Here is a 24272-nt window from a genome sequence, read left to right as displayed (position 1 = left end):
GTCGCACACCATCCCCGCCCACCCACTCTTTCGCCATTTCCTTTTGGATTTCTGCAGCAGCAACCCAGTTGTGTCCCCCCCCCCCCCCCCCCGCTAGATCCCTATCTAGCATGATTGCTCCCCCCATATCACTTCCGTAAGTCAGCTGACTTCAACTGACTCCTGCTCGCTCCTCGACCCCCCCCCCCCGTGTGGGGGAACTCCCATCCGCCTTGCGCCTGTCTTCCCGCCTTATTCTTTCTGGCACGGGAACATCCCTTTACCTGACCCGCCTCTTATGGCGCAGCTCCCTTTCCCCTCCCCCTCCCCTTCCCCATTCTCCAACTATGTCCCGACTTTCCCCCCTCACCGGTGCCCACATTTCCCCAATGTCTCCCCCCTTCCCTGTTTACTTCTCAATTAACTTCCACCGTAACATTAACAATAACAATAACATTTCCTGCAGCATCAGTCCCTCAGTTCCGGTCCAATTTCTCTTCTTTGATGAAGGACCATGCTTCCTCCGCCGTCTCGAAATAATGGTGTCTCTCCTGATACGTGACCCATAGTCTTGCCGGCTGCAGCATCCCAAACTTCACCTTCCTTTTATGCAACACCTCTTTGGCTCAGTTGAAGCTCGCCCTCCTTCTCGCCACCTCCGCACTCCAATCCTGGTATATCCGTACCACAGCATTCTCCCATCTGCTACTCCGCACCTTTTTAGCCCATCTCAGGACCTCTTCTCTGACCTTAAGGCGGTAAAATCGCACGATTATCGCCCTCGGTGGTTCTCCCGCTTTTGGTCTTCTCGCCGGAATCCGATTTGCCCACTCCACCTCCATGGGGCCCGCAGGGGCCTCAGCACCCATCAGTGAGCTCAGCATCTTACTTGCGTACTCTCCACAGTCCACTCCTCAGGGAGACCTAGTATCCGAAGGTTCTTCCTTCGCGCTCCGTTTTCTAGGGCCTCGATCCTTTCAGTACACTTTTTATGAAGTGCCTCGTGCGTCTGAGTCTTAACCGCCAGGCCCAGGATCTCGTCCTCAATATCAGTCACCTTCTGCTCCACCACGCGGAGCTCAGTCTCCTGGGTCTTTAATGTCTCCTTGAGCCCCTCAATTGCCTGTAGCATCGGGGTCAGCACCTCCCTCTTCAGCAGCTCCACGCACCGTCTCACGATTTCATCCTGCTCAGGCCCCCATGTCGCCTGCGCTTTCTCCGCCGCCATCTTGTACTTCTCTCTTTCTGACCCTTTGGTCGACGATTCCTCGCGCTGCAGCCGCCGCCGCCGTTTTTTTCCTCCTTCGTTTGGGGGGGGACTCCCTTCTCACACACCCCACACCGGGTTGCGTCGTCGAAAAATTCCCCGTTGGGGCTCTTAAATGAGCCCAAAGGTCCGTCGGAGCTGGAGCCGCAGAAGCGTGCGGCTAGCTAGGCATCATCGCAACCAGAAGTCCCATCAGTGGCCTTGATGAGATCTTTTCCCAGTTGTTCCCTCTGCTGCTAGAATTCACCTTTGATACAGGCCCTCAGGTCAGCTTGCAACTTTAAGCTTGCCCTTCCCCCGCCTGCATGCTGGCAGAGGCCCTGTTTATCCTGCAGTTGCAGCAAAATCTTTTACTGTTTCTGCCGTGTCTGGCAACCAAGAGACATACCCTTCCTCGGGGACACTGTCGGGGGAATGTTGCAGCCTTCTTCCCACACCGGGAAATGGCAAACAAATGCCGTGGGGGCCCTGTAACGAGCCCAAAAGTCCGTTCCAAGCAGGAGCTACCGAATATGCGACCTAGCTCTGCATAGCCGCACCCGGAAGTCCTTCAACAAATTTTCAACAAACACCCCCCCCCCCCCCCCCCCCAACAAAAAGAAAGAAGCAAGAACACAACAATCAGAAATTATACATTGGATTTCCCCCCTATACAATAACCCCCCATATAACATTTAAAAACACAAACCTTCACCCAAACGCCACCCCAAAAGAATCCCCCCCCCCGCCTTGGGCTGCTGCTGACCTCCTCCTAACGCTCCGCGAGATAGTCTAGGAACGGTTGCCACCGCCTGAAGAACCCCAGCACAGACCCTCGTAAGGCAAACTTTATCCTCTCCAGCTTGATGAACCCTGCCATGTCATTGATCCAGGCTTCCACACTGGGGGCTTCACATCCTTCCATAATAGCAAGATCCTCCGCCGGGCTACCAGGGACGCAAAGGCCAGGATACCGGCCTCTTTCGCCTCCTGCACTCCCGGCTCATCCGATACCCCAAATAATGCCAATCCCCAGCTCGGCTTGACCTGGGCGTTCATCACCTTGGACATAGTCCTCGCAAAACCCCTCCAAAACCCATCCAGCGCCGGGCACGACCAGAACATATGGACGTGTTTTGCCGGGCTCCCCGAACAGCTCCCACATCGGTCCTCCACCCCAAAGAACCTACTCAACCTCGCCCCTGTCATGTGCGCTCTGTGAGTAACTTTGAACTGTATTAGGCTGAGCCTGGCGCAAGAGGAGGAAGAATTAACCCTACTCAGGGCATCAGCCCACAGACCCTCATCTATCCCCTCCCCAAGCTCCTCCTCCCACTTGCCCTTTAACTCCTCCACCAAGGCCTCCTCCTCTTCCTTCAGCTCCTGGTAAATCGACGAAACCTTGCCTTCTCCAGCCCATACACCCGAAGTCACCCTGTCCTGAATCCCACGTGCCGGAAGTAGCGGGAATTCCCTCACCTGCCTCACTTGCATGTACCTGAAAGCGTTTCCCGGGGGTAACCCAAACTTCTCCTCCAGCGCCCCTAGGCTCGCAAACGTCCCATCGATGAACAGGTCCCCCATTCTTCTAATCCCTGCCCGATGCCAGCTCCGAAACCCCCATCCATCCTTCCCGGGACGAACCGATGATTCTCCCAAATCGGGGACCAAACCGAGGCTCCCACCTCGCCCCAGTCTCGCCTCCACTGCCCCCAGATCTTCAACGTCGCCGCCACCACCGGACTCATGGTGTACCTTGTCGGTGAGAGCGGCAGCAGTGCAGTCACCAGCGCCCTCAGGCTCGTGACCACACAGGACGCCATCTCTAGCCTCTTCCACGCCGCCCCCTCTCCCGCGATTACCCACTTATCGATCATCGCCACATTGGCTGCCCAATAATAGCCATACAAATTCGACAGCGCCAGCCCCCCCCTGTCCTTGCTACGCTCCAGAAACACTCTCTTCACCCTCAGGGTCTTATTCGCCAACACAAATCCCATGATGCTCCTGCTTACCCTTTTGAAAAAGGTCTTGGGGATCATAATGGGAAGGCACTGGAACACAGAGAAACCTCAGGCGGACTGTCATTTTGACCGACTGCACCCTACCCGCTTGTGAGAGCGGCAGCATATCCCATCTTTTAAAATCCTCCTCCATCTGCTCCACCAACCGCTTCAAATTGAGCTTGTGCAGGGCCCCCCAACTCCTAGCTACTTGGATCCCTAGGTACCGAAAGCTTATTTCCGCCCTCTTCAGCGGTAGCTCATCTATCCCACTTCCCTGGTCCCCTGAATGCACCACAAAGAGCTCACTCTTCCCTACGTTGAGTTTATACCCCAAAAAGTCCCCAAACTCCCCAAGGATCTGCATGACCTCCGCCATTCCTCTCCCCCCCGGACCAGTCCCCTCCATTTCCTGGATTCCCTCACTGCCATGGCCAGCGGCTCAATTGCCATTGGGGCACCCCTGCCTCGTCCACCGGTACAGCCGAAGGTACTCCGACCTCCACCGGTTCGTAGCCACACTCGCCACTGGGGCTCTATATAGCAGCCTGACCCAACTGATGAACCCCTCCCCGAACCCAAACCTCCGCAACACTTCCCAAAGGTATTCCCACTCCACCTGATCAAAGGCCTTCTCCGCGACCATAGCTGCCACTACCTCCGCTTCCCCCTCCACCGAGGGCATCATAATCACATTGAGGAGCCTCCGCACATTTATGTTTCGCTGCCGACCCTTCACAAATCCCGTCTGGTCCACATGAATCACACCCGGGACACAGTCGTCAATTCTCGTAGCCAGCACCTTCGCCAGCAGCTTAGCGTCAACATCGAGGAGCGAGATCGGTCTGTATGACCCACATTGCAATGGATCCTTGTCCCGCTTCAAGATCAAAGAAATCAGCGCCCTGGACATTCCCTCGCCTTATTAAAAGTCCTCACGAGCAACAGGCCCAGCAGGTCCACGTATTTCCTGTAGAATTCAACCGGGAACCCACCCGGCCCCGGGGCCTTCCCCGCCTGCATGCTCCCCAATCCTTTAACCAGCTCCTCCAGCCCAATCGGCGCCCCCAAACCAGCCACCTCCTCCTCCCTCGGGAACCTCAGCTGATCTAGGAATCGTCGCATCCCCTCCTTCCCCGCTGAGGGCTCAGACCTGTACAGATCCCCATAGAAGTCCCTAAATACCTTGTTTATTCTCACCGCACTCCGCACCGTATTCCCCCCTCTATCCCTAACTCCACCAATCTCCCTCGCTGCCTCCCTCTTAAGAAGCTGATGTGCCAGCTTCCGACTCGCCTTCTCCCCATACTCGTACATCACCCCGTGCTTTTGCTTTCGCCGTGGTCAACAGGTCGAATTCCGTCTGGAGGTTCTGTCGCTCCCTAAGTAGCCCCTCCTCGGGGGCCTCTGCATACCTCCTGTCTACCCTTAAAATCTCCCCCACCAACCTCCCCCTCTCCCTCCCCTCTCTCTTCTCCCTGTGGGCCCTAATGGAGATTAGCTCCCCCTGACCACCACCTTCAACGCCTCCCAGACTAACCCCACCTGCACCTCCCCGTTGTCGCTGGCCTCCAAATATCTTTCAATATACCCCCGCACACCCCCTCATCCGCCAACAGTCCCATATAGAGTCACCACAGCGGCCGCTGGTCCCTCTCCTCCCCCAACTCCAGCTCCACCCAATGCGGGGCGTGGTCCGAGATGGCTTTGGCGGAATATCCCGTTCCCTCCACTTTCGGGATTAGTGCCCGACTCAATATGAAAAAATCTATCTGGGAGTAGGCTCTATGGACGTGGGAAAAGGAGGAAAATTCCCTGGCCAGAGGCCTGGCAAACCTCCATGGATCCACTCCCCCCATCTGGTCCATAAACCCCCTAAGCACCTTGACCGCAGCCGGCCTCTTACCCGTCCTGGACCTAGAACGGTCCAGTGCTGGGTCCAGCACCGTGTTGAAGCCCCCCCCCCCCATTATCAAGCTTCCTACCTCCAGATCCGGAATCCGACCCAGCATGCGTTTCATAAATCCAGCATCATCCCAATTCGGGGCATATACGTTCACCAGTACAACCCGCACCCCCTGCAACCTACCGCTCACCATCACATATCGACTTCCATTATCCACTACAATATTCAGTGCCTCGAACGACACCCGCTTCCCCACCAGTATTGCAACCCCTCTGTTCTTCGCATCCAGCCCTGAATGAAAGACCTGCCCTACCCATCCCTTTCTCAGCCTAACCTGGCCCTCTTGACCGGCCCGTTCAGGCCCCTCACATTCCAAGTTATCAGCCGGATCGGGGGGCTACTCCCCCCCCTCGCCGACTAGCCATCTCCTTTTCTAGGCCAGCCATGTGCCCGCGCCTCCCGTACCCCAAGCGGCGGACCCCCGCCCCGACTACCTCCTACTTCCAGTTCCCTTTTGGCCAATGCAGCAGCAACCCAGTTCCCCCCCCTCCCCCCACTAGGTCCTCATCTAGCCATTTTGCTCCCCATATGACACTCCTGTAAGTCAGCTGACTCCTGCCGACCCCGGCCTCTCCCGCCATTCCATCGACCCCCCAGTGTGAGAATCCCCCCACCCCTTGGCAGTCAGTGTGCGCTCCTCTCCAGCACTCCGGCCCCGCCTCCATCCTTCCCTGATGAGGGAAAAAGCCTGCGCTTTCCTGAGCCGGGCCCGCCCCCTCTGGCGCAGCTCCTTTTTGCGGCCTTACCCCAACTCCCCATCCCCGGGCCTCCAGCCCCCTCTCCCTCCGTGGGGCCCTGCCCCTCCAACACCGACGCCTACACTTTCCCACAGCCCCCACATCAAATCCATTCACCCATCCCCACCCAGCACTCAAACAAAAAGAACAGTCCCCAAATGCGGTAAACCCAGTAAACATCCCTCCACGACAAACCCTCAATTTGAGTCCAACGTTTCAGTCTGTATAAAGTTCCATGCCTCATCAGGCGTATCAAAATAGTGGTGCCGATCTTGGAACGTGACCCACAATCGCGTTGACTGCAGCATCCCGAACTTCACCCCCTTCCGATGGAGCACCGCCTTAGCCCGATTGAAACCAGCTCTCTTCTTAGCCACCTCCGCACTCCAGTCCTGATAAATTCGGATCTCCGTGTTCTCCCACCTGCTGCTCCACTCTTTTTTGGCCCATCTCAGGACACACTCTCGGTCCATAAAGCGGTGGAACCTCACCACTGCAGCCCATGGCGGCTCGTTGGCTTTGAGTCTCCTTGCCAGGACCCGATGAGCCCCATCCAGCTCCAGGGGCCACGGGAAAGCTCCCGCGCCCATCAGCGAATTGAGCATCGTGCTCATATATCACCTTTCTAACACTCCCTGCGATTCTGGATGGTATGCAGTTGATTTAAATTGTTTTATTCCTAAGCTATCCATAACTTCTTTGAATAACCTTGAGGTAAAATTTGATCCTTGATCCGATTGTATTGATGAGTATTCCATATCTGGTAAAGAATTTAAGTAACTCCTCTACATTCTTTTTAGCTGTAATATTACGTACTGGAATGGGCTCTGGAAACCTAGTCGACACATCCATTATAGTCAAAAGATATTGATTCCCACTTTTTGTTTTAGGAAGCGGTCCTACGCAATCAATTAGGGCCCTTGTAAAAGGTTCCTCAAATGCTGGAATGGGTATTAAGGGCGCTGGTTTTATCACTGCTTGAGGTTTCACTATCACTTGACATGTGTGACATGATTGACAAAATTTAACTACATCTTTATGTAGTCCAGGCAAATAAAAATGTTTTTGTATTTTAGCTTGAGTTTTCCTTATTCCCAAATGACCTCCCACTGGTACCTCATGTGCAACTCGCAACACCTCCTTTCTATACCCTACCGGCAATACTACTTGATGAACTTCTGCCCACTTTTCATCCGCCTGCATATATGTAAAGGTCTCCATTTTCTCATCAAGCCATCACTTTTACGGTAATAACACTCTGGTATACTCTCTGATTCCTCTTCCGTATATGCTTTCTGATACATCCGTTTTATTTCTGCATCTTTCTGTTATAACTCCGCCAATTTTACTGAACTAAAAATATCCGCCTCATCCTCCACCTGTTCTTGTTCTTTTTCAACCATCTGATCAAAAATCGTTTCTGATAATTGCACTTCCACTTCATCTTCACGCTTTGATTTCTCCTCGTCTTAAGCTGTGACTTTGCGACCCTGTTACTACACAATCCGGAAAAATCCCAGGATATTCGTCCTTCAACCCTTCAGTTGTCTGATTTTCCACTGGCTTATCAACCACAGTAGGCATCACTTCCGCCTGTGATCCAGCTATATCATTACCCAAGATAAACTGCATTCCTGGACAAGATAGTTTCTTTATTACTCCTACCACCACTTCACCACTCTTCATTGGACTTTCCAACCTTACCTTATACAATGGAACACTACTCCTCTCACCCCGAATTCCACATATTACCACCTTTTCTGGCAACATTCTTCCCAAACTACATAACTCCTCAACTCTTACCATTAAAGATTGACTAGCTCCCATATCTCTTAAAATTGTGACTTCTTTACCTGCTCCTCCTGATACACATGAGTAAACTTTACCCACACAAGTCAATTCTTTAAAGAGATCTGGCACCATCTTATCAATCACCTCTTGATCAAGCTGTACAATTTTTGCACCTCCTTCGCTTCACTTGGGCTTTCCTTTACCACTTTAATAAACCCCACTGTCTTATCCGGTTTTACCACATCAGCGTTCCCAGTGCTTTTCTTCAACCACCAACACTGTGACTTTACATGGCCTAGTTTATTACAGTGAAAACATTTGAAACTTTTCATTTCTCTTCCAGCCGCCTGGATTTCTTTTTTAATCTGAGGTACACTTTCCTTATTATCTCCCATCAGATCACCTTTACCACTCGAGTATTTCTCATGTCCCCAGTTTTCATCCCTCACAGGCTGAAACTGATGTTGGAAACCAAGCTTTCATTTATGAACTAATTCATAATCATCTGCCATTTCTGCTGCTAATATCGCAGTTTTAACCCTTTGCTCTTCCACACGAGTTCTCATTACATCAGGAATTGAACTTTTAAACTCCTCCAAAAGTATAATTTCTGAAAGCTTCATACGTTTGGTCTATTTTCAAAGCCCTTATCCACCTATCAAAATTACTCGGTTTGATCCTTTCAAACTCCACGTATGTTTGACCAAATTCTTTCCTTACATTTCTAAACCTTTGTCTGCAGGCTTCAGGCACTAGTTCATATGCACCTAAGATATATTTTTTCACCTCCTCTTATGATTCAGATGCCTCCTCCGGTAGTGATGCATACACTTCACCAGCCCTACCGACCAGCTTTGTTTGAATCAGTAATACCCACATGTCCTGTGGCCATTTTATTTGTTTAGCTACCGTCTCAAATTGAAATTGTTATGGGCCAGGGTTTAGAGAACCCCAAAGTGTATCATGGAGTTCACCTGACCCACAACTTTTAATAGATTGTGGTATGGGGAGCACACGGCCCACTCTACAGGTGTGGTACAGCAGAAATGGAAAAGTATTTTTTTTAAAGCAAAACAATGTTTATTCTATGAACTCAAGTTAATCTTTTTAAAACATAGTGAACATCTTAGCAACCATTAATTCAAACCCCCAAAGATTACAACACTAAGTAATCCTTTGAGCTTTCCTTTTAACATCCATACGACTTAAAACACCTTTTTACCAGAAGCACTACTGTTAAAGTGACTACTGTTATTCGTTTTAAATCACCAGGATCGATTTACAGTCTTTAGATTAGAGAGAGAGATTCATACACCTTCTGGATGTGACTGCAGCTGTCCAGCTCTGAAAACAAAACTAAAACACACCCTGCAGCAAACAGCCTAAAGCAAAAGTAAAAAGCTGACATTCGACAGGCCAGCTCCGCCTACTCTGACATCACTACTGCAGTATTAAACACCCATTTCTTAAAGGTACTCTCACATGACAAAATGAAAAAGGCTTCTACCTCCTTCCCATCAAACCTTGGCAATGTTTGGACATATTTAAATAGATCCCCACCAAGCCTTCGACTATGACGCTCTTTCTCATTATTGTAGCCATCTGGGATGGCCACGTCCCGATTACAAAATGGACACTTTGCAAAAAATGCAGGGGAAATTGGACAATACCGAGAAAGCAAGCAGGTGCAAGGTTTGTCTGTTGATTGGAGCCATAGCTCCCAGTCAAGACCGAGACTGCAGAACCATCTACATACTAATGAGCCATCTCCGGGGACAAAAGGGTGACATTTTGGTAAACAATGTTAAGACAGACACCCCGGCGCCAGAGGAGACTAAAACAAAGCAGACCAACGGCCACCTAGGACACCCAGCAAACAGGGAACCCACCCCTCTATTGGAGGAGAATCGATAAGAACGATTGGGAAACAGCCCAATTAATTGGGGCCAAGTTCAAGGCCTGCCCAAAAGCACGCAAAGCCCTTTCGAGTATAAAAAGGACTCCCTAAGAGCGAATCGCTCTCTTGGCCTTGGCTCTCAGCGAGGAGAGACCTGCCAAAGCTGCTCCAGACCAAGTAAGTTCCAAGTCAATGCACGCTACGAGATAGACGCTCTTAGTTGCTATCCTGTAAACAGCACAACCCAGCAGCCTCAGAACCGAGCAACGGCCATTAAGGGAGTCTAGGAACTGGAGGGGAGGAACACCGGGTGTCGTTGTATACCGATGACCTGTTGTTATATATTGCAGATCCAGTGGAGGGGATGGTGGAGGTCATGCGGGAGTTTGGGGACTTCTCGGGCTACAAGCTCAATGTGGGGAAGAGTGAGCTCTTTGTAGTGCATGCGGGGGGCCAGGAAAAGGGGCTAGAGGAGCTGCCGTTGAAGAGGGTGGAGAGGAGCTTTCGATACCTGGGTATTCAGGTAGCTAGGAGCTGCGGGGATCTGCATAAGCTTAATTTGACACGGTTGGTGGACCAGATGGAGGAAGACTTTAGGAGATGGGATGTGTTGCCACTTTCCCTGGCGGGTAGGGTGCAGTCGGTCAAGATGACGGTCCTCCCGAGGTTCTTGTTTGTGTTCCAGTGCCTGCCCATCCTAATCCCCAAGGCTTTTTTCAAGCGGGTAAGCAGGAGTATTATGGGGTTTGTATGGGCAAGCAAGACCCCAAGGCTGTTTCTGGAGCGCAGTCGGGACAGGGGCGGGCTGGCGCTGCCGAATCTGTGTGGCTATTATTGGGCAGCTAATGTGGCGATGATCCGTAAATGGGTAACGGAGGGGGAGGGGGCGGCGTGGAAGAGGCTAGAGGTGGCGCCTTGTGTGGGTACTGGCTTGGGGACGCTCGTGACGGCACCGTTGCCGCTACCGCCGATGAGGTACACCACGAGCCCGGTGGTGGCGGCAACACTGAAGATCTGGGGGCAGTCGAGGCGACATAGGAGTGAGGTGAGGCCTCAATTTGGTCCCCGATACGGGATAATCATAGGTTTGTGCCTGGCAGGATGGATGGGGGGTTCCTAAGTTGGCATCGGGTAGGAATTAAAAGGATGGGGGACCTGTTTATAGATGGGACTTTTGCTAGCTTTGGGGCGCTGGAGGAGAAATTTGGGTTGCCTCCCGGAAACGCTTTTAGATATATGCAAGTGAGGGCATTTGTGAAACGGCAGGTGAGGGAATTTCCTCTACTTTCAGCATGAAGGATTCAGGACAGGGTGATTTCGGGTGTATGGGTTGGAGTAGGCACGGTCTCTGCGATTTATCAGGAGCTGCAGGAAGTGGAGGAGGCCTCGATGGAGGAATTGAAGGACAAGTGGGAGGAGGAGCTCAGGGGAGAGCTGGATGAGGGTCTGTGGGCTGATGCCCTGGGCAGGGTCAATTCCTCCTCCTCATGCACCAGGCTCAGTCTAATACAGTTTAAAGTAGTACATAGGGCGCATATGACAGGGGTGAGGATGAGTAGGTTTTCGGGGAGCCCAGCGGATCACGGCCATATGTTCTGGACTGGCCCAGCGCTGGAGGGGCTTTGCGAGGGTATGTCCAAAGTTGTGAACACCCGGATCAAGCCGAGCAGGGGGATAGCACTATTTGGGGTATCGGACGAGCCGTGAGTGCAGGAGCCGAAAGCGGCCCGAGTTCTGGCCTTTGCGTCCCTGGTAGCCCGGCGGAGGATCCTAATAATGTGGAGAGATGCAAAGCCCCCGAGCATGGAAGCTTGGATCAATGACATGGCAGGGTTCATTAAGTTGGAGAAGATAAAAGTTTGCCTTGCGAGGGTCTGTGCAGGGGTTCTCCAGGCGATGGCAACCGTTCCTTTAAGTTCACTAATCCAATAGATAGACTTTTATCCCCCTCGAGCCCCCAATTTGTTATGGGCAAGGGTTTAGAGAACCCAAAAGTGAACCATGGAATTCACCTGACCCACAACTTTTAATAGATTGTGGTATGGGGAGCACACGGCCCACTCTACAGGTGTGGTACAGCAGAAATGGAAAAGTGCTTTTTAAAGCAAAACAATGTTTATTCTATGAACTCAAGTTAACCTTTTTAAAACAAGCAGTGAATATCTTAGCAACCATTAATTCAAATACAACCCCCAAAGAGTACAACACTACGTAATGCATACGCTGTCCTTTTAACATCCAGAAGACTTACAAAAAAAATAACCTTTAACAGAAGCACATCAGGTTAAAGTCACTACGGAAAACATTTATAATTCTGAATTCACCAAACGATCAAGATAGTCTTTTCATGGCAGAGAGAACAGCAGTACAGCTGCTTTGTCTGGCTTCAGCTCCAACACTGAAAAACGAAACCAAAGAAAACACACACACCCAAGCTTTTCTCAAAAAGTGAAACTAAAAAGCAGAGCCAGAGCTCAGCTCCACCCACACTCTGACATCACTGCAGTAACATGAGCAGCAAAACATTTCTTAAAGTGACATTCTCATGACACCCCCCCCCCCCCCTCCTCACCCCGCCCTGGCCCTCTCTCCCCATCGCCCCTTCTCCCTACACCCTGCCCTCTCACTCCCTCGCCCGGCCATCTTTCCCCCGTGCCCTGCAACCGGCCCTCCCTCCCCCTACACCCGGCCCTCTCCCCTTTGCCCTACAACCAGCCCTTTCTCCCCGGCCCTCTCTTCCCCGCCGCCCCGGGACTGTCTCCCCCTTGCCCTGGTCCTCGCAACTGCTTGCCCTAGACCCGGCCCTCTCCCTCATTCCCTCCATCTCCCCCCTCTCCACCTGGCCCTCTCTCCCCCTCGCCCCTGCCTGGTCCTCGAGCCCCCTCGCCTCCGGCCATCTCTCCCGCTCTCGCTTGCCCCTCCCCTACCCGGCCCATTCTCCCGCTCTAGTTCCACCCTACTTAACATTCCTGAAAAGGAACCTCTGCACAAGCTCTTCATTTTCTGTCTCCCGACACGGGCTCACATTGGAATTTAATTTGATTCATGCTCTTGTGCAATAGCCTGGGATGTTTTTACTGGGCAAGTTGTTCTACAGGTTCTGATATTGCCTTCTGCTCACCTTCTTCCCCTGGGAAAGTTTGCTGATGGCGAGGCACGTGTCTCGGGCGAGTTGGTAATCCTGTTGCTCTCGAACCCGTGGTCCCAGTCCCACTACGTAGAGTGTTTCCAGGTTACTCCCGACAATCTCTGGCTCACCGCTGGGAGGAGAGAGCGAGAGAGACTGAGATATGGAAAGTTTAGAAACCGCTCAAACCAGGACAGGTACAGCACGGGGTTAGATACAGAGTGAAGCTCCCTCTATTCTGTACCCAGCAAACTGCCACTTACCGAGCTGCCATTCCAAGTAAGATGACCGCTGCCCGCCTCTCTGAAGGCGTGGTTGCCACTTTCTCCGTCAGGCGTTCCCAAAGCAACTGGATCACTGCAGGCTTAATCTCATTCTTCTGGACAAATTCGCTGACCTGATGGTAGAGGTGGGGAGTGCCAGGTAGGTAGGTAGTGGGGGCCAGGTGGATGGGAAGGAGAGGGCCAGGTGGTGAGGAGAGGGGTGAGATAGGATAGAAAACAGCAAGTCATTGTACGTGGCTGCTCTTTGGCTCTCAAGGATGGTTAACAGTGTGTGCTCCCCAAGGATCAGTGATCGGAGCTGCACATTCGTTTTGAAACCCAACAATAGTGACGCATGTCTCAGAACACGGAGCCGAATTTTACCAATTGCCAACGACACCAACATAGGAGAATTGGCAAATTAACTGTCTGTAACAGAGCATCGGCCGACACAATGGGAGGCCAGTGGTGGATGCAGTTGACTTAGATGAGGGGAGTGATGTGGTGGTAGTTAAATTTGCAGGCGCAACAGAAAGATAGATGGGCAAGTATGTCATGAAGAAAACATAAGGTGGTTGAGGACGGATAGATTGAGTGTGAGTTGTTCAGAGTCCTTCCTTTTGATTTCTCTTTGCTGCCATTTCTTTCATTTTATTATATTTTGTCTGTGGACCCATATCGGAATGTGCCTTTAAGGACAGGAATTAAGCTGAGTCAGCCTGCTAGTCAAGACAGTTTGTTCCTAGGTTTTGTATTTTGGAGGAGAAAATAGACTCATCGGCGCCGAGTGACTCTTAGGAATCAGCTTTGGAGTAAATCGGTTCAATTAGCTGGCTGGCAACCTGTGGGTTGACCAGGGACAGTGTCCTACCTGACAACGGTCAGTGGCTGGTTCCTGCGGGATGCTTCTTAGAGCTGGGAAGTCATTAGACACAAAGGAGAAGGAACCCTCTCTTTCGCTGAAGTAAAAAAACTGCTTTATTGCTCTAAATCCAGAGTGCCTGCCACATATTTATTAAATATTTGAGACGATCTTGAATCCACAAAGCAAGTAGACCACCTTAGCAGAGAAAAGCTCAAGCCTAGACAAAAGTAGTACTGAAACAAAAGTTTGAACTCCTGAATGACTTTAACCAGATGCCAACCTGGTGGTTCGGCGATCCTTTATCCATTTATTTTCCCTCTCTACCGCCCTTTCCTTCAATGTTGTCTGTGTATGATAGACTGTGGCAAGTTGGAAGGGGTGGTGGTGTTGGGAAAGGGGTATTGGATAGTCAGAACATGTTTATCAGTTTGATTATATTACTGTTAAGTAATAAAAGACCCTGAATGGTCTTGAAAGGTTGTTTCCATTTGTGTGTGAGCCAGAACTAGGAGGCACTATTTTAAAATTAGGGGTCACCCTTTTAGGACAGAGTTGAGAATTATTTGCACACACGACTTTGGAACTCTCTGCCTTGGAAGGCAGTGGAGGTCGGGGGTCATCGAATATCTTTAAGGCAGAGGTAGATAGATTCTCATCAAGCAAGGGGCAGCATGCTGGCACAGTGGGTTACCACTGCTGCTTCTCAGCGCCAGGGCCCGGGTTCGATTCTGGTCTCAGGTATCTGGCTGTCTGTGTTGAGATTGCACGTTCTCCAAGTGTATGCGTGGGTTTCCTCCGGGTGCTCCAGTTTCCTCCCACAGTCCAAGCATATGCAGGTTAGGTAGATTGGCCATGTTAAATTGCCCCTTAGTGTCCAAATATGTGGTTAGGTGGGGTTATGGGGATAGAATGGGGGGTGGATCTAGGTAGGGGGCTCTGCCAGAAAGTCTGTGCAGAGTCAATGGGCTGAATAGCACCTTTCTGCATTCTCTGGTTCTATGGATTCAAAGATTATCAGGAGTAGAAGGGTACACAAAATGAGCACTATCAGCTTTTATATCACATTGGAAGGGCCACCTTGTGAAATACCTTCTGGAAATCCAAGTATAGCACATCTAAAGATTCTCCTTTACCTGGAGCACATGCTGCTCTTTCAAAAGGAGGGGGGGTGCAAACAACCTTGGGGACTGTGGCGGCATTTACATCTACCATGAACGATCTTATCAAATGGCAGAGCAGGTTCAAGGGGCCAAATGGCCGAGTCCTGCTCCCATCTCAGGCTTTCGCTGAGCGTCCTGGAGACGGGGCAGGGGGATTTTTAATTACAAGGTTAAGCTGCAGGGGGGAGTAAAGATGGCGACACGTTCGTTCAGGTTGACAAAGACACGCTTTTCCCATTAGCGTTGACAAAGACACACTCTTCCCATTAGCTAATGGTGCAAGGACTGAGGCGGGGGGGGGGGGCACACAGATCGACAGTTATGGTGTGAGGGGGGGGAATCATGGGAGTGTCCCTTTAAGAAAGGTTTTTGTCCCCCCCCAACAGAGACTTACCAATTGCTCCAGACATTTTATGCTGTCCACGTTGGAATCGAAAATGAGGGCTGTGAGGTTCTGCACCAGGGCCTGGGGCTTTGAGCTGCGAGGAGAGAATACCAGCGAGAGGAAAGAGTGAAAGGGTCAGAGCCATAACGAGTGAGTGACAGATAAAGAGAGCAAATTTAATGATTAGAATGGTCCTTGGGTGATCCTTCTCATCTCATTCACATTTTTGTCCCCATTCCCCTTGAATACATCTGATCTATCCACCTCAACCCTGAGAGAGCGGATTCCACATTCTCCCCACTCTCTGGGTCAACACGGTTCTCCTGAATTCCCCCGACTGGATTTCTGGATTCCTCATTGGATACTGTTATGTTCTCTATTCTGCTTTACCTGGATGTCTCGGATGCGTAGTATTGAATGAAGAGGACAAAGCCTTGTTAACAAACAAAACTATAAATTTATTACACTACTAACCAAGATTCGTTCACATTCCGAAAGTAGAAGGTTATTATATAAAACTATGCTAGCTCTAACTTACAAAACTCTCAAGTATACAACTGCTCTCTATGCCTGACCCTCTTCCAGCTATCTCCTAACTCTCAACTCCCAGAATCCCCGAAGTCACATGATATATATATATATATATATATATATAGATGACTTCTGTGATTTCCTCTAGTGGTATGAATCATTATCATTAATTTGTTAACTCTTTACATCCCAGTCAATATACATATCATGGCAGCTACCTCACGGTGACAGCCTCGGATGAATCTTACCCGCGCCCGACTTCCGGTGGCGGCCATGGAGTGAGTGGTTCCACATTTTGTGGCTCCCGCTCAAGGCAGTATTTTTTGGCCTTTTCCCCGCCCGACAGGTGACGTATTTGATGGCAAGAGGAGTAGGAGTGCCTGTAGAAGGTGTGACTCCTTTGGTATAGCTGGTGGATGGATCCATGAACTAGCAGTGGGGCGAGGAGAAAAGAGCTGATGGAACAGGAGAGTCTTCGTGGTGCGCCACAGGATAAGATTGCAGACTGCAAGGGGGCTGTTCTGCTGCCCAGTGGTCAACGGAGCAGCTAGTGGAGTTTCTGAACACAAAGTTCAGTCAGCAGAGGAAGGAGGCCCTGGAAGGCCTGGCCACGGTGGTGGAAACAGGAATTGAGAGTCGAGCAGAGGCCGGAGTCCCAGGGCGGGCAATCCAGAAAGTGGAGGAGGCGGTGGGGCAGCACGAGGAGCAGTTTGACCTCTTTGGTGGCCAAGGTGGGGGTCATTCTGGAGAATGAAGAAGGTGGAGGACCTGGAGAATCGCTCCAAAAGACAAAACCCAAGGAGCATGGGGATCGAAGGTGTGGAGGCTGGAACGTACGTTGGGACAAAATGTTGGGAGAAGCTGATGGGTGAGGGGGCCTTTGACCGGTCCCTGGAGGCCGACAGAGCGCTTATGGCGTTAATTTTTTTTAAGATTTAGAGTAACCAATTCTTTTTTTCCAATTAAGGGGCAATTTAACGTGGCCAATCCACCTACCCTGCACATCTTTGGGTTGTGGAAGCGAAACCCACGCAAGCACAGGGAGAATGTGCAAACTCCACACACAGTGACCCAGAGCCGGGATCGAACCTGGGACCTCGGCGCCGTGAGGCAGCACTCATGGTGTTAATGAGGATGTCGCAAGCGGGCGAGTCGCCAACGGCGATGGTGGTGCGGTTGCGCCGCTTTCTGGATAAGGAGATCCTCCGATGGACGAGGCAGACGAGGAAGGGCAACTCAGAGCGGAACGAGCAGCGGGTGTACCAGGACCTGGATGCAGAACTGGCGAAGAGGGTGTCGGGTTTAACCGGGTCAAGGCTGCCCTCTTTAAGAAGGGGGTGAAGTTTGTAGTATTGTAACGGGCCCACCTCTGGCTGACTTTCCATAATGGAGTGTACTATTTTGACACACCAGAAGAGGCGATGGGAGTTCATGAGGGACAATGGACTGGGAGGACAGTGAACTTTGGAGGAGTTTGTGCATGTGTTTATTTGCTTGTTTACGGAATTTTTTTCCCCTTTGAAGTGCTCCTTTGTTTTGATGGCGGGGTTTTTGAAGGGCAGGCTGCTCATGGGGAAACATCAAGGGTAAATGCACCTTTTGCTGCTCTTTAGGGGAGTATGGACGGGGGAAATGGGAATTGGAGGATAGGGAGGATGGAGGCATTGGGGCGGGGGCCACTATGCTACCTGGGCGGGCTAGTTAACAGGGGGCTGTCAGGAGGTGGGGTGTTGGATTTTATTTAAGAAGGGGAGTGGGGGAGTTGCTGAAAAAGGTGTGGCTGATGTGGCGTAATTGGAAAAGGATTGATGACGGTGGAATCCGAGGGCCTGGACAGTCACCTAAAATGGTCCGGGGGCTGGCCCAAAAAGGGGTATGGCTGATTGGAAGCGGTAGGAGTCAGGGAGTCTCCCAACCAGGCTCGTCATGTGGAATAGGAGCGTGCTGAATGGGCGGGTCAAGCGCTCACATGTGTTCACGCACCAGAGTCTGATGGTAGATGTGGGTTTTTTTGCAGGGGACACACTTAAAGATAGGGGACCAGACAAGATTGGTGAAAGAATGGGTAGGGCAGGTGTTCCACTCGGAACTGGATATGAAGGCAAGGAGGGTGGTGATGCTGGTGAATAAGCAGGTGGCATTGGAGATGGGGAATATTGTGGCAGACTGGGGGGGGGGGGGTTTGTGATGGTGAGTGGGGAAGCTGGAGGGGTTGCCGGTGGTCCCCGTAAACGTTTATGTCCCAAATTGGGACAATACAGACTTTATGTGACGGGTGCTGGGGAAGATTTCGGATTTGGACTCCATAGGGGGGGGGGGGGGGGGGCACAGCCGCCACGCTGAGGGAGGCACTCAAGGCCGTGATATGGGGGAGTTTATTTCAATTTGGGCACATAGGGAGAAGGCAGAGCTTGAAGAAATGGCAAGGCTGGCAGATGAGATCCTGAAGGTGGACAGGAGGTATATGGAGACCTTGGAGGCAGGGCTGTTGAAGGAGAGGCAGGGGCTGCAGATAGAGTTTGGGTTGGTGTCCATGGGAAAGGCGATGGGGCAGTTACTGAGGGCTAGTATATGAGTACAGCGGGAAGGCGAGTAGGTTGCTGGCCCACCATCTGAGGAAGCAAGAGGCGGCGAGGGACATTGGCAAAGTGAAGGATGAGATGGGTAGGGTGCTGTTGGACCCGGAGGGGGTGAATGGAATGTTTGCAGCATTTTACAGGCAATTATATGAGTCAGAGCCCACGGCCGGGGGAGGGAATGCGGCGGTTTCTGGACGGGCTGGAGGGTAGAGAAGAAATTGGTGCAGGGATTGGGGGACCCTATTGGGTTGAGGGAGGTGATGCAGAGCGTGGGGGCCGTGCAGACAGGGAAGGCACCGGACGGGTTTCTAGTGGTGATAGGCGAGGATCAAACGGGTTTTGTAAAAGGTAGACAATTGTTGGCGTGGGAGGAGGCTACTCAATGCAATTATTTTTTTAAATAAATTTAGAGTACCCAATTATGTTTCATTTTTTTCCAATTAAGGGGCAATTTAGCGTGGCCAATCCACTTACCCTGCACATCTTTGGGTTGTGGGGGTGAAACCCACGCAGACATGGAGAGAATGTGCAAACTCCACACTGACAGTGACCCAGAGCGAAGCTGCAGGACCTGGATGAAGAATACGAGTTGCCCAGGGGGAACTGTTTTAGGATTTTGTAAAGAGAGGTGCTATCCTTTCCTGGGCTGGCACCGCTGGAGTTGGAGGACAAGATCCTGTCGAAGGAGGAGATGGGTGTGGGGAAGGTATCCAAGGTCTACAAGGAGTTCATGGACCAGGAGGGGGCCCTGATGGGGGACATAAAGCGTACATGGGAAGAGATGGGAAGGGAGGTGGGGGCCTGGACGTGGGCAGTGCCCCTGCAGAGGGTGAATGCATCTTCGTTGTGTGCGAGGCTAAGCCTCATTCAGATTAAGGTAATACATAGGGCACATGACAGTGGCACAGATGAGTAGGTTTTGTGAGGGGTGGAGAATAGGTGTGGGCGGTGTGTGGGGAGGCCTACGAATCACGTCCACATGTTTTGGGCATGCCCGAAGCTGAAGAGGCTCTCGTAAAGGTTTGCAGACGTAATGTCCAAGGTGCTGGGGGTGAAGGTGGCCCCCAGTCCAGAGGTAGCGATATTTGGGATGGCAGAAGACCCGAGAGTCCAGGGGGCGAGAGAGGTCAATGTCTTGGCCTTTGCCTCCCTGATTGCCCGGAGGTGGATCTTGCTCGGATGGAGGGACTTGGAGCCACCGAAAGCAGGGGTGTGGGTGAGTGACCTCGAGGCTGTAGAAGGTCAAGTTCATCCTGAGGGGACTGGCTGATGAGTTCACTCGGAGGTGGAAGGCGTTTATTGACTTCTTTAAGGAGGATTGAGGGGTCAGCAAAGATGGGAGGGAAGAATTGGGGGAGCTGGGGATGGGGGAAAAGGGGTATTGATTATTTATAATGTTGTATGATTATTCTACTGCTTTTGTTTATTTACATGAAAATGTCTTGAATAAAAAATGTTTTTCAAAAAGATCTTGCCCGTACCCCACGATATGTATTGTGCCCGTGTTTCTGGTGCTATCCTCTTTGCCAACCCTCCCATTGCCTGCATATCCTTTTTATAAAATGGCAACCAACACGGCCGACCGCTCTCAGGTCAGTTGGAATAACGTGACTGCCTTTTAATTATATCCCGCATAAAGCAAGCATGATAACACTCAAACTGCCAGTTATTTATACTCCAAGAGAACAAAGATTGGCAGATGACCTCTCAGAAAGCCCACCCGAGGAGCAATTAATGAACAATCCCGAGTACACCATCGGCTACATCTAACAACCAGTTTGCGGCAATCGGTCAAACCCGCTAGTAGGTTCACACTCGGGATCCCATCCCCACTCCCAAACAAAGCTGAACAGCAATTAGTGACCAACCATAAGTGCGACAACACTGATTTAATGTTTACTCGTCTTCAGCAAACAGAAGTAACCAGCCTTGCGTCTTATTTGCGAATAGCCGAGGGACCAATAATTCCCCAGTTAATTTAAGATGGGGTGCCAGTCAATCGGTTCTCTTTTCCTCCTGGAGGACAAACTCTGGTAATGGTCCAAAATTTGGCATTCTTCTATTTGTCACCATGGGAGCGAGGTGGAAAGGCCTAATGAAAAGTAGCACTGCATGTCATTGCGCGCACCGATGATTGTTGCCTATCAATTTCAGACCTCACCTCTCTTCATTCAGGTACAGGCGCCTGTACGCATCAGTGACTGCCTCCTTCACACCTGCCTCCTTGGACCAAACCAGGGGCAACATCTCACGCATTCCCACAAGCGCCTGGGAGATACCGAACTCCGAGATGGTCACGAAGAATTGGATGGTCTCCTGGACAACTAGAAAAGGTCAGGCGAAGAGTAAAGACACAGAACACCGTCTCCATTCACTCCCTCGCACCCCACCACCCAAACACCAGGTGACGGCAGCAGGCTTACCCGAGGGGTTCTTGGAGCTCAGGAACTTGCTCACAATCTCGATGGCGCCCTCGATCTTCGAAGCGAAGCTCAGCGCGTCTTTCAGGTACTGGACAAGCACCTCTTGCTTGGCCAGCTCAGAGGGTTCTTGGGTCTCCTTCTGGTCATCTTCACCACTCGGCTCTGCGAGCGGAGCTGACAGCTCCACTCCTGCGTCCGCCTGACCTGCAACACAAGGCAGCTCCCTGAGCCCTGACCCTCCCACAGCACAGCGCTACCTCAGCATTGACCGTCATATAGTGCGGCACTCTCTCAGTAATGAACCTCCTTAGCATTGCTGCCTCAGGGCGCCTAGGTCACAGGTTCGATCCTGGCTCTGGGTCACTGTCCATGTGGAGTTTGCACATTCTCCCTGTGTTTGCGTGGGTTTCACCCCCAAAACCCAAAGATGTGCCGGCTAGGTGGACTGGCAATGCTAAATTGCCCCTTAATTGAAAAAAATGAATTGGGTACTCTTAAATTCTTTTTTTTTATTTTTTAAAAGAAACAAGTACTTGACTCTCCGACAGCATGGCGCTCCCTCAGCACTGACCTTCCAATAGTACGGCACTCCCTCAGTACTGACCCTCTGACAGCACAATGTCATTCAGTACTGACGCTCTGACAGTGCGGCAATCCCTCAGTACTGACCCTCAGACAGTGCGGCACTGCCTCAGCACTGACCCTCTGACAGTGTGGCACTCCCTCAGTACTGACGCTCTGACAGATCAGCACTCCCTCAGTACTGACCCTCTGACAATACGGCACTCCCTCAGCACTGACGCTCTGACAGTGCAGCACTCCCTCAGTACTGACCCTCAGACAGTGCGGCGCTCCCTCAGCACTGACCCTCTGACAATGCGGCACTCCCTCAGTACTGACCCTCTGACAATACGGCACTCCCTCAGCACTGTCCCTCCGACAGTGCGGCACTCACTCAGTACTGACCCTCAGACAGTGTGGCACTCCCTCAGTACTGACCCTCTGACAGCACAATGTCATTCAGTACTGACCCTCCGCCAATGCGGCACTCCCTCAGTACTGACCCTCTGACAATGCGGCACTCCCTCAGTACTGACCCTCTGACAGTGCAGTACTCCCTGAGTACTGACCCTCTGACAATGCGGCACTCCCTCAGAACTGATCTTCCTACACCATGAAACTCCCTCAGTACGGAGCTTGCTCATTATCCTCAACCGGGGCCGCTACTCACCGATGAAGCAAGCCTGGATGATCTTCAGCAGATCCCCGGCTTTACGTGGATTACTTTCTCCGCCCTTGGCTTCATTCAGGTCCTCCATGGAGAATGGGACTGAATCCAGAAATTGCTCTCTGGCTTCTAACAGCAGTCGGACTGCAGGCCTGCCGAGGTAGAATGCGGAAAGCTTACTAAGGGAGGGAGAAAGAGCGAGCGGGGGTCAGAGAGAGAGAGAGAGAGAGAGAGAGAGAGAGAGAGCGAGCGGGGGTCAGAGAGAGAGAGCGAGCGGGGGTCAGAGAGAGACAGAGAGCGAGTGGGGGTCAGAGAGAGAGCGAGCAGGGGTCAGAGAGTGAGAGAGAGCGGGGATCAGAGAGAGAGAGAGAGAGAGAGAGAGCGGGGGTCAGAGAGAGAGAGAACGAGCGGGGGACAGAGAGAGAGAACACGAGCGGGGGACAGAGAGAGAGAGAACGAGCGGGGGACAGAGAGAGAGAGAACGAGCGGGGGTCAGAGAGCGAGCGGGGGACAGAGAGAGAGAGAGCGAGAGAGAGAGAGAGAACGAGCGGGGTCAGAGAGAGAGAGAAAACGAGCGGGGTCAGAGAGAGAGAGAACGAGCGGGGGTCAGAGAGAGAGAGAGAGAGAACGAGCGGGGGTCAGAGAGAGAGAGAGAGAGAGAACGAGCGGGGGTCAGAGAGAGAGAGAGAGAGAACGAGCGGGGGTCAGAGAGAGAGAGAGAGAGAACGAGCGGGGGTCAGAGAGAGAGAGAGAGAGAGAACGAGCGGGGGTCAGAGAGAGAGAGAGAGAGAGAGAACGAGCGGGGGTCAGAGAGAGAGAGAGAGAGAGAGAGAGAACGAGCGGGGGTCAGAGAGAGAGAGAGAGAGAGAGAGAACGAGCGGGGGTCAGAGAGAGAGAGAGAGAGAGAGAGAACGAGCGGGGGTCAGAGAGAGAGAGAGAGAGAGAGAACGAGCGGGGGTCAGAAGGAGAGAGAACGAGCGGGGGTCAGAGAGAGAGAGAGAGAGAGAGAGAGAACGAGCGGGGGTCAGAGAGAGAGAGAGAGAGAGAGAGAGAACGAGCGGGGGTCAGAAGGAGAGAGAGAGAGAGAGAGAGAGAACGAGCGGGGGTCAGAAGGAGAGAGAACGAGCGGGGGTCAGAAGGAGAGAGAACGAGCGGGGGTCAGAAGGAGAGAGAACGAGCGGGGGTCAGAAGGAGAGAGAACGAGCGGGGGTCAGAAGGAGAGAGAACGAGCGGGGGTCAGAAGGAGAGAGAACGAGCGGGGGTCAGAAGGAGAGAGAACGAGCGGGGGTCAGAAGGAGAGAGAACGAGCGGGGGTCAGAAGGAGAGAGAACGAGCGGGGGTCAGAAGGAGAGAGAACGAGCGGGGGTCAGAAGGAGAGAGAACGAGCGGGGGTCAGAAGGAGAGAGAACGAGCGGGGGTCAGAAGGAGAGAGAACGAGCGGGGGTCAGAAGGAGAGAGAACGAGCGGGGGTCAGAAGGAGAGAGAACGAGCGGGGGTCAGAAGGAGAGAGAACGAGCGGGGGTCAGAAGGAGAGAGAACGAGCGGGGGTCAGAAGGAGAGAGAACGAGCGGGGGTCAGAAGGAGAGAGAACGAGCGGGGGTCAGAAGGAGAGAGAACGAGCGGGGGTCAGAAGGAGAGAGAACGAGCGGGGGTCAGAAGGAGAGAGAACGAGCGGGGGTCAGAAGGAGAGAGAACGAGCGGGGGTCAGAAGGAGAGAGAACGAGCGGGGGTCAGAAGGAGAGAGAACGAGCGGGGGTCAGAAGGAGAGAGAACGAGCGGGGGTCAGAAGGAGAGAGAACGAGCGGGGGTCAGAAGGAGAGAGAACGAGCGGGGGTCAGAAGGAGAGAGAACGAGCGGGGGTCAGAAGGAGAGAGAACGAGCGGGGGTCAGAAGGAGAGAGAACGAGCGGGGGTCAGAAGGAGAGAGAACGAGCGGGGGTCAGAAGGAGAGAGAACGAGCGGGGGTCAGAAGGAGAGAGAACGAGCGGGGGTCAGAAGGAGAGAGAACGAGCGGGGGTCAGAAGGAGAGAGAACGAGCGGGGTCAGAAGGAGAGAGAACGAGCGGGGGTCAGAAGGAGAGAGAACGAGCGGGG

At 52.2% G+C, this 24272-nt stretch overlaps 1 protein-coding gene across 1 annotated transcript in view; it reads right to left on the bottom strand.

The window, feature by feature from the left end:
* ncapd2 (non-SMC condensin I complex, subunit D2) overlaps nucleotides 1-24272 on the bottom strand; it is a 136209-nt gene that overhangs the window by 61268 nt on the left and 50669 nt on the right. Inside the window, exons 13-18 of the mRNA XM_072477587.1 lie at nucleotides 22184-22332; nucleotides 20953-21156; nucleotides 20691-20853; nucleotides 15429-15513; nucleotides 13010-13143; nucleotides 12741-12879 (exon numbers count right to left, since the gene is read on the bottom strand). Coding sequence (XP_072333688.1) covers nucleotides 12741-12879; nucleotides 13010-13143; nucleotides 15429-15513; nucleotides 20691-20853; nucleotides 20953-21156; nucleotides 22184-22332 — 874 coding nt within the window. The remainder of the gene's footprint in view (nucleotides 1-12740; nucleotides 12880-13009; nucleotides 13144-15428; nucleotides 15514-20690; nucleotides 20854-20952; nucleotides 21157-22183; nucleotides 22333-24272) is intronic.

The sequence above is a fragment of the Scyliorhinus torazame genome, chromosome 16, assembly GCF_047496885.1.
Source record: "Scyliorhinus torazame isolate Kashiwa2021f chromosome 16, sScyTor2.1, whole genome shotgun sequence".
NCBI classification, from domain to species: Eukaryota; Metazoa; Chordata; class Chondrichthyes; order Carcharhiniformes; family Scyliorhinidae; genus Scyliorhinus; species Scyliorhinus torazame.
This window is presented reverse-complemented; position numbering and strand designations above follow the sequence as displayed.